The sequence below is a fragment of the Echinococcus granulosus genome (assembly GCF_000524195.1).
Source record: "Echinococcus granulosus chromosome Unknown EG_S00064, whole genome shotgun sequence".
Taxonomy (NCBI): Eukaryota; Metazoa; Platyhelminthes; class Cestoda; order Cyclophyllidea; family Taeniidae; genus Echinococcus; species Echinococcus granulosus.
Genome location: NW_020170444.1, coordinates 42,982 through 52,687, shown reverse-complemented (window position 1 = coordinate 52,687; position 9,706 = coordinate 42,982). Strand labels below are relative to the sequence as shown.

The 9,706-nt window shown below is 40.7% G+C and overlaps 3 protein-coding genes across 3 annotated transcripts in view; 2 read left to right on the top strand and 1 right to left on the bottom strand. All coding sequences in view use genetic code 11, as the record gives it.

Moving 5' to 3' along the window:
- Positions 1-1,533: 1,533 nt before the first annotated feature.
- EGR_06812 (hypothetical protein) lies at positions 1,534-3,213 on the top strand (the record flags this gene model as incomplete). The annotated part of the gene is made up of 1 exon (XM_024496061.1): positions 1,534-3,213. The coding sequence occupies one exon, from the start codon at positions 1,534-1,536 to the stop codon at positions 3,211-3,213; it is 1,680 nt and encodes a 559-aa protein (XP_024349481.1).
- A 1,034-nt stretch (positions 3,214-4,247) lies between these two features.
- Positions 4,248-5,246, bottom strand: EGR_06811 (hypothetical protein; the record flags this gene model as incomplete). Its single annotated transcript, XM_024496060.1, has 3 exons — positions 4,248-4,559; positions 4,759-4,817; positions 5,099-5,246. 3 exons carry the CDS (start codon positions 5,244-5,246, stop codon positions 4,248-4,250), a joined length of 519 nt encoding a protein of 172 aa, XP_024349480.1.
- Positions 5,247-7,653: 2,407 nt separating this feature from the next.
- EGR_06810 (Bifunctional 3'-phosphoadenosine 5'-phosphosulfate synthase 2) overlaps positions 7,654-9,706 on the top strand; it is a gene marked incomplete at both ends in the record, with an annotated part of 13,072 nt that continues 11,019 nt past the window's right edge. The window contains 4 exons of the mRNA XM_024496059.1: positions 7,654-7,713; positions 7,839-7,953; positions 8,159-8,394; positions 9,341-9,598. Coding sequence (XP_024349479.1) covers positions 7,654-7,713; positions 7,839-7,953; positions 8,159-8,394; positions 9,341-9,598 — 669 coding nt within the window. The remainder of the gene's footprint in view (positions 7,714-7,838; positions 7,954-8,158; positions 8,395-9,340; positions 9,599-9,706) is intronic.

Below are 9,706 nucleotides of genomic sequence, written 5' to 3'. Positions count from 1 at the left end.
TTTTGTATTTACTTAACACTTTTCAAATCAATTAGACAGTCGCATGGGAACTGCACAGTTGACAAGTGAAAGTGAGTTAGAAAGGTAGTTGCCTCAGGCTCAGAGACAAAATCCTTGATAAAAGTAGGCTTTGCACTGGTCGTGCGTCTTGTTGCGAAGTGACTGTTACCACTACGAATGTAATTATTTTCAGTAAATATTATATTTTAGGGGGCTTTCTGATATTATTTCCGGTATAAATAACGACATGAACATACTTGGTTACCCTATAAAACCAGTGTAAAAACTTGGTGACATGATCAGTTTGACTTGGATGGTGCGGATGTTTGACATTGCATTTTTACTGTTGCATATGATGACGAGTTCCTGATCTCGCAAACTTAGCATAGTAAACGAGATAAAACATTCCTTTTTTATAAACTTATCAACTAGTCAGAGGGGAATCTCGGGAATTTGAATTGATAAAACAAGATGTGACGTTAACCGGTAATTCCTTTTGTATCGCGCGACCGTAAGGGGTAACAATGATTTTATTCATTTATCCAGCTTCCTTACTTTCTTGACTTGTGATTTTTATACCATAGTAATCCAACAATGCCAACTGCAAGTTTGTTGATAATTGGGGTACAACCTGAGGTGCACGACTCCACTGTTTTATTTCAGATGACCATTCGTCCACTTACTTAGTACCAACTTACATCATATTTTCACATTTTAGCTTACATGAGATATTGTCATTAAATACACAAAGCTAACAATTTTGTTAAACTTCCCCTATCATACTCCACAATCAGATGTTTACTTAAAAACTGTATTCGTTTCATTACTCATTTCCCTAACCAAAATATAAGTAGTAGCGTGAGTAATTTCGGAAATCAGAAGGTGTATGTATGCTTTAAAACAGTCACCTAAAATTATGCACGTAGTCCGATGTTTAACTAGCGTCTGAAAAATTTTCGCGTTGAGGTTTTGTCGATGTAGGCTATCCTAGGGCAGTTTGCTCTAGCCCGTCACCAGTACTGGCTTTGTGACCAATATGCTTCTAGTTCTTTAAATCGTAAATTTTCGCTACCGATTTTCCTGTGTTCACCTACCCAAAAAGAGATTCGGCTGGTATAATTTCACTGCAATATGGGCTACGCTTTGATCAAGGGCTGGTTGAATTCCTACGGAAGATGGCTGTTGTGGTAGCCTGGAGGTTATCATCCTAATCACAGAAACGTATTACAGTGCTTAAATGCCTTACCGTAGCCAAGTTTGTCATCATTGTGCTGTTTTTTGAATTTTTCCGTAAATAATTTATGGCTGCACACCTTACTTCAAGAGAACCTTCTTATCGCACCCCCTAACATTGCCGCTTGTGATCTTGAACGATCTTTGGCCCATAACATATGCACCGGCTATTAGCGCGGAATAGGATGAACTCAGGATTCAGTACACGTAGTACCACTATGACAATGTCCCTATTTAAAGGTGTAGAATTAGGTCTTATTACAGCAAATACGCACAACGAGATCACGATTTCCAGACTTAATGTCTACACAAACTACATTGGTTTGCGCACAGATAATCACAGCTGCAGGAGCTCCCAACCCAATGTGCTGGTTTGAGGCGGTGGAAGCAATGGAGAATTACGTATTCGATAAGGTCTCCGTGGGTTCAGAGGACCAGATTCGAGAACGTGAGGTCTATGGTTTGGGAAGGCGTTTCATCACAGTTGCAGGAGGACTGGAGGGCCTCTATACGATGCTTAAACACACTGTGGAGCCCGATCAGCCGAAAGCTGAGGTGCTTCTCGACTGCATGGTGAAGAACTACAAGCTACAAATGCCCCTAGCGGTAGGGGATGCTGTTCGGCTGCGTGAACTATACAAAAACACAATTTTGAAGAACCCCATGCTCTACAAAATGGTTCTTCGTCGACGTAGCATCTTACCCGAAGACTTGCAGGCCTTCGTTGCCAAGATCATCGAAACTACAGAGTCCTCTGACGATATGCTAGCTGCGCTTTACCCTTCAAAATCAAATTCCGAGTTGATTTTCGCAGCAGCGAAGGAGATGTTCACTTCTGGGTACCTGACCGGAGGTCCACCATGTCCCGTTTCTCGCATCACTGCACTTAAATGCATCAAGAAACCGGAACAAGTTTCCGGCGATGACGACAGCTTCCCGGAATGTGGGAGAAAATCGTCTAATCTTTCTGTGGAAGAACAAAGCCCTTCGGCGGGAGTTGTGGCGTGCAGTAGTGAGGTGAACTTTGAGAAGGCCTTCCACATTGGTTTGAGCAATCCCTCTCGAGACATCCTACAGGAGGTAGCATATCACATTCCCGAATTCGCATATCACATACGACCTGTGTTCGAAACCAAGTGGGTGGAAATTGGTAGTGATCGGAGCTGTGAGGTAATGCTACCACAGCTCTGCGAACTACGAAATATGCGACAACGGCGACTGGAAATGGTAAAACTAGGCTTGATCCTTACGGAAAAAGAGGAAAGCGACGAAGGAATAAGAGTTCGGCAGCTCTCCCACGATCTTGTTGAGCGCTTATGTTACCTCCTCACCTGTCCAAACACCAACAAAAATAGCGGCATTTGGATGGGTCTTCTCGCCTGTTTCCACGGCATTATGTTTTGGCCGCCGATAGGGGATTGCCTCGTCTCTAGATTGAATGTCTGGATCCCTGCTCTGCTACTCACCATGCAGAGCGCTTATGCCACAGTTCGCGAAGAGGGCTGCTGTGTTCTCGCCTTCCTAGCTTGCTGTTATCCCCTCTTCTGTCGTCTACAAACAGTCTGCCGAAATCTTCTCATTTCAAATATGACTTTTGCCCTGCTAGATGCAATGGACCGATATCCAGATTCGTATGCATGTTTCCATGGTACTCTAGCGTACATTCTACACTCAGTGCCAAGCAACGCAGTTATGGACTGCTTGCTAACATGGATTCCGGACATTATCCATCGGGAGGATGAAAGCCTATTGGCTAGAGATTGGCCTCTCTTTATCTACTATGTCGCTAGGCATTGGCCAACCTTTGCCATCAACTGGAATCTCCTCTACAATAGACAGGTGGTAAAACTGCTAGAATGTGGGCTGGCTAGACGCATCTCAAAGCACAATGCGCGTCTCGCATTGGGATATTTGGTGGGACGAAGAGGACTCATCTCTTCTGTGTTTACCGTATGGAGGGATGACGAGAACAAGGTGTAGCAACAGAAACATTGGACGCAGGTTCGTCCCCATTCTCCTCGTTGGCGGAAAATCGAGTTAGTTTTCAGTTTAATTTCGCTTTGTGTTTTAATAGTTATTAAAGGAAACTAGGTATTTAATGGTGTGTATTATGAGGGAAGGCCAAGAGCGAGAATGACATTTCGCTCACCTGGAGATCATATCCATTCACCAAATCAAAATACGCTCATGCAAATGTCTCACAAAAACTAGACGATTATGATCATTGATGAGTGCAACGATTATCCGTTAGCATTTAACGATTCTTTTATGGGAAATCGGGGGTTAATACAGACTCATTACACAACAGAGATAAGAATAGTAACCAATGTAATGAAAAAAAGCCATAGAAAACTTAAAAGCAAACTGATTAAGTAGCTACCATTTCAACAACCAATTAAGATTGGTAGCATTACGGGAATATAGCTTCTCGCCTTATGGGAACAATACTAGCATTGAGGGAATTTATACCATAACTTCTCAAGAAAAACCTCCTATAGTTCCTTCAGGTAGTTTCAAACCTTCCCTATTCCTTAATGCACACCGATTCTCTAATAGTGGTGTTAGTAGATATAGCTAATGAAGCAATACGAATGAACCCAAAATTTGACCACCCTAAAGGCGCTCAAGTGTGCGCAGTATCTATATTCTACTTGAACTTATTATCAAAGATTCATTTAGTCAATGGAGTAGCCTTATTTGGAGGCATTGAGATTGCCACTCCCTACCTTAGTATCGGAGTTGTAGTGCTATAAGATTGGTTACTCTTTTAAAAATGTACCCCAACGTCTAATAGCAAATTTCAGGAATGGTAAAATACAACAGCCATAATTTCTGGGTTTTACCTATCATATAAGTTATAACGTTATGCGTCCCCGATACAGATATAGTGCCTACAGAGAATACTAGCAAATTTCGGGTTCAACACCGCACCAATACCTAGCTTTTGAAACACGTGACACAATGTTTATTAAAAAGATGTTGGAAAAGAAGTTCAAGTATTGCAACTAGACGCACTAGTGATCCTGAGTAGGTTGTAACGGCGCTAGTGGGCGGGGTGGTTGTTCAAAGATTAAATCGAATTCATTCTTCTCCCTTAAGAAAGCGAAGTACATGGTGAAGATGAAGACGCTGGTGAGGATGATCGGGTAATGGTAGCGCGGAACTTTGCTTGGCTTGGGCAGAAAATTCATGGCTGCGTGCCACCTGTTGGTAGTGGTGTAGGGCATCTGCCCATTAGCCGAATCGATCCGAATTTGTTGCGGCAGAGCCGTTGCCAGATATCTGACTGCCCTTCTCAACGGTGTCGAGATGGTGGATGGTGTCATCTAGTGGTATGGGTAAATATGAAGCAACATAAAAAGAACGAAAAAATGGACGTGAGACCAGCCCACAAGAATATTGTAAAAAGCAAAATAGATAGTTATAAGTCAAACAGACAATAAAATCGCTATTTTATGAGGAGGGAATTTGTGAAGAAAATTTTCGGCGCAAGAAGGATAACATTTGTGAACCCATAAAAATTACCGTGAGCAAAAACGGCTTCCAAACCAAGCAGCAAACCACTTCACCAGCACACCCACTACCTATTGGCGAACTATTTCAAGATGCGCACTAATCTTAAAAGGGAGTTAAAGTACTTGTATTAGTGATAATTTCAGAATCAGGCACACTAGCAAATTTTGATGCGTCCCCGTACCCATGAAGTTAAATATTTGATAAGATTTAGCATTGCTCTCATGATTGATTACCATGTTCCTCTTCTGTGGATTTATAATTGTATGTCAAAAAATACTACCGTCCAAAATTCTAAACCTGCAGAAAAGTTGTAGTAATATTTTAATAGTTGTTGCATTTTAAGACTGACGTGGCGCAATTTCGAGACATGAGCCAAAACATCTTATTTTGTGGTGGCCCGAGTCTTCTCTGAATCTGTAAGTAGTCATCGTATCACCGTACAAATTGTGATACCAACACACAGAAGGGTTGAGTCTACTGCCATGATCCGATTCCATGCCGCTAAACAGAAGTGCAAAATGCGGGGGCTGAAAGGCCCGCCGAATTAAGCACAGACAAACAAAATATCAAAATATCACATCGTGCTACGCAGCCTTTTATGTTGAAAGTAAATAATCTTCCTAAATGATCGGATGCCTAACGCCTCCAGTAATGCACAAGGCGATGTAAGGGTGATTGTGGAAACCAACTTCAGCCAAAATATTGGTTACTAAGTCGATAGCTAGCTCCAATGCCTAAATATCAGTTAGTGCATCCGATTAATCTACACTCCCATAAGAGGGTCATGAATACCACTTTTGATTTTTTTGCTCCATGACTGTCCAAAGAGGTTAGTTATAAAGTAGTACGAATTTGATGGAAAGTTAATGCAGCTCTTTGGTTATTGGACTGTCTTGACAATTCTGCATTTAGCAAGAATGGGAGAATAGTATATGCGGATGATTGGGCACAGTAAAAGTGAACATAGTTTCGTCAAAACCCGCCTTGTGTTTGTTCTGACTAATAATCTGACTTCAAATTTCATGTTCATATGACGAACTATGCACATTTATTAACTTCGCACTATGGATCGGCATGTAGCCTTCTATAAGAAAAAGAAAAGAAAGGCTTTTAAAAAAAATTAGCAATCAAGACTATTGTTGGATTCTGAACCCTGCTCACAGCCAAGACGACATCCATCGATTTCACTGCCTTCAAACAAAGGGAGAATAACCGCCTTCAGCGTTCTCTTAATCGCGTCAAAATTCTCATTCGCCGCAGGTTTGTTCAACACACTGGTAGGGTAGAGAAAAACATATTTGCTCCTATACTGTCACTTTCTTAGTCATTATGTCCGCTGACAGCAAATCAGCTTTAGGACTAATAACTCCTGCTGCTATTGGAATTAAACCAATTAAATTAAATTTTTTAGCAATTCGTGAAATCATCATTTCTCTGTTAAAAGCAGCGCTATACTAGTGCCAATAGAACGACCAAATAGTGAAGTGCCATTATATGCTATATTAACTACGGTGTGAAGTCATACAGCTTTAAATTCAGTTCCAGTTGATTGCGCGATCAACCTATCTACTAACTTTGAAAACAGCTTAGAAATTGTCTTTGACAGATACCATAATATGCTTCCTTTAACAACGAACCCACCTATGCTATCATTCCGCCCTGTGACATGGACTACCGGACACGTCAGTCCGTTTTTGTCCAAAAACTACACCCGTATATTACCCGGTATAGTGTACTGTAGCTTCGAGGAGGATCCAAACCGCTAGAGACTGTACATAAGGCTACTTGCTATAGTAATTAGAAAATGCTTGAACGAACATTATCCCTCATGAATAACACGTTAATTGTGTGAAGGACTAATCGCTCACCTTCTCCTTCCAAGACTTCGGGCCATTTGAACTGACAGGCCGATTAAATAAGGGCATCTTGAATGACAATCTCTGTAGGGAGGTGTAATACAATGGTGGTTTAGCCCTCGGTATTAGTGAGGCGCCACTTTTTGAGCTTTTGAAGTTGTTTTCTTGTACCCTGCAGTGCAGGCTGGCCTTCGGGCCATATTAATAGCCCAAACACCTTCTCTGTGCTGAATATGTATACTCCGCTTTAGTATTGTGTCTTCTTACGTCTTCAAAAAGTCTCGGGGCGCCACAAAGGCGTACAATTCAGGGATATATGCGTTCTGAATTCGCTTCTACCTCGGATAATTCCGACGGTCTTCCCATCAGATATGGTTTTACACTTGAAGCTTCTTGCATAGAAGGTAATTTTGAATCATTTCTTGCAACAGTTAATGTAATAGATTTGTAGAACCTAATAACAGAAGTTCGTAAATTTTGGAGTGTCATGTGAGTTATCTTTTCAAAACCGGAACTTAGCAAAATGTCTACAGCAAAATAAGTAAAATGCATTTGTATTGCTGAATTAAGCATGACTTTGCACTTTCAAGCAATTTTTAGCAATTTCAAAACTGATCTTTAGGTATAAGTATTAGTAAAACCCTTGTGTACAAAAAACACACTAATTTTAGTAAATAATGCATAAATTACTTAGTCACCAACACTAACAAATTGCTTAAGGGTAATAAACGTCGTGTCTTGCCGCATTATTATAGGTATGAGACAATATTTTTATCCTTTTAATTATTCATTTTCATGACCTAGAAATGGTTTAACCCTGAATTTAATACAGTTGGTATATAAGACCATTCATTGGATTCTTTACATCATTCCTCAGTTATGCCTGGTATTCACAATGTGAGAAGATTGATCGCTAGTAAAAGTTCTGATATTCCAGTATTTCGTATTTTGCATCTCAAAATAAATAAGATTCAGAAAGAATTTACTACATTTAAACGTACTTATTGACGGTAGCATCTGATTTAATTCTAAGTTCTCATGCTGCTTCATGTGCAATCTGGCTGGCTCATATTTCTTGGTTTGCCTTATCATTTGGTTCAGCAACTTTGTACGTTTTCAAGCTTATTGCTTAAAATTAGCGGACGAGCACACGGATCCTTGACTTTCTACCATAATCCTTGTCACAATATTGCAATGTACGCCCAATGCTATGCTCTAATATTGTTTCGTTAGACTTTCAATTCTCCCAAAAATATTGTGCGTGTGGAACACTTTGTTACGCGCGATGATAGGGCTATCGCCTCTGGCGACAAAAGCAAATTCATGGGCTGCACAATTTGGTTCACAGGTTAGTTTTAAGGTGGGCAACCTAGTAATAGAATTGAGTTATGAAATTCAACGCCTTTCCACTGCGTTATAAATATGTCTGAGAATGTTTGCTTCTGACCTGCATGTTCAAGGCATTTCAAATAGCGCTACTTCTGTTTTACCACAATATTTGATGTTCTCTTTTCGAGTTCTATTTAGGATAAAGCACAAATTTTGTTTGTTAGGTCTGAGTGGCTCAGGAAAATCCACCCTGGCGTTTTCCCTGGAGCGAAGGCTTGTTTCCATGGGCATTCAGGCCTACGCTCTTGACGGTGACAACCTTCGTTTGGGCTTGAACAAGGATCTTCGGTTTTCCGATGACGATCGAGCTGAAAACATTCGACGGGTGGCTGAAGTGGCAAGGCTCTTTGCTGATTCGGGCACTTGTGCCATCACCAGTTTCATTAGCCCCTTTGAAAAAGTCAGTCATGCTGATGTGTTGGAGAGTCAAAAAAGTGTATCTTTCAGCATTTGCTCACACTATTAAAAAGGCTTATAGTCATAGGTATACAATGTTGATGTGCAGATTGTGTTTCTTGAATTTTTATCTAATACACCTTGAGTGGGAGCTATACTATGTCGCCTTTCGTAAGGATTGTAAAAATTCCTGAGTTTCGAAATTTTACCGAAGCTTCTTAAAGCAGGGCAACGTTAAATTGCACTAAGTTTTATTACTTATTTCAATGTGGTTTTCATTGCTAAAAATCATCTCTTCGGAATATGTGTAGTCCGTTTAGAGACCGCTTATTGGAATTGTACTTTGGTATCATAACAAAAAGTGTAATTTGTAATTTTTATCATATATACCCTTTGGCGGTAAAGTCGAATACTGAATCATTTCTTGCTGAGTTTTCGTATCTCCGCTGCTGATCGATATCTTCTTGGTGGTAATCGAGCATTTAGATGTCCCATACCTTCGGGTCATGATTTCTTGTTGCATTAGAATTGCTGGCTTACCTGGAATGGGACGACACAGATATTTGGATAGTGAACCGCAACCCACTCTTTCATCAGAGAGAAGTGATAAAACGTTGCATGCAAATTGTGAAGTCATGTCGGTTATTCTCAGACATTTGTAAATTTGAACACCTAGTACATTCTGATCTCCTTGAAAGTCATCGTTTTAGTATCGATGTTTCTGCTTCACCGGTAAGTCTTTGCATATTAAAGTTACTTTCTGAATATTATTCAAATGTCAGAATATGTGTGAAAATGTAACAGCAGGAGGCAGTGGCGAGGAACAAATGGTGTTTGCGGGGCTTAATACGTTTTTTTTGCTCAATTGAAACGCAAAATTCTCACCTTAACTTGAATGCCTTACAAGACTAAATAACCACTGAAAGTCATCCATTCCCTCGCTCCTTCAGCAACGTCAATTGGCCCGAGAACTCCACGAGGAGGCGAAACTGCCCTTCATTGAGGTGTACCTCTCCACCCCACTAGAGGTGTGCGAGGCACGCGACACGAAATCTCTCTACGTGAAGGCGCGTCGCGGTGAAATAAAGGACTTCACTGGAATCAACTCACCCTATGAGGTGCCCCTTAATCCCGAACTGTGCCTCAACACCGCCGAGGTCGATCCGGAGGAGTGTATCAATAGGCTTATTCAAATTCTGACCCATAAGGTGCGCTTTGCTGTGATTTCTGGCATATTTTCAAGTCCATCGTTTTTAAGTTCCTTAGCAGTACTTTTCTTTATATTTTTGTTACATTATTTAAACGTACCAACGTTT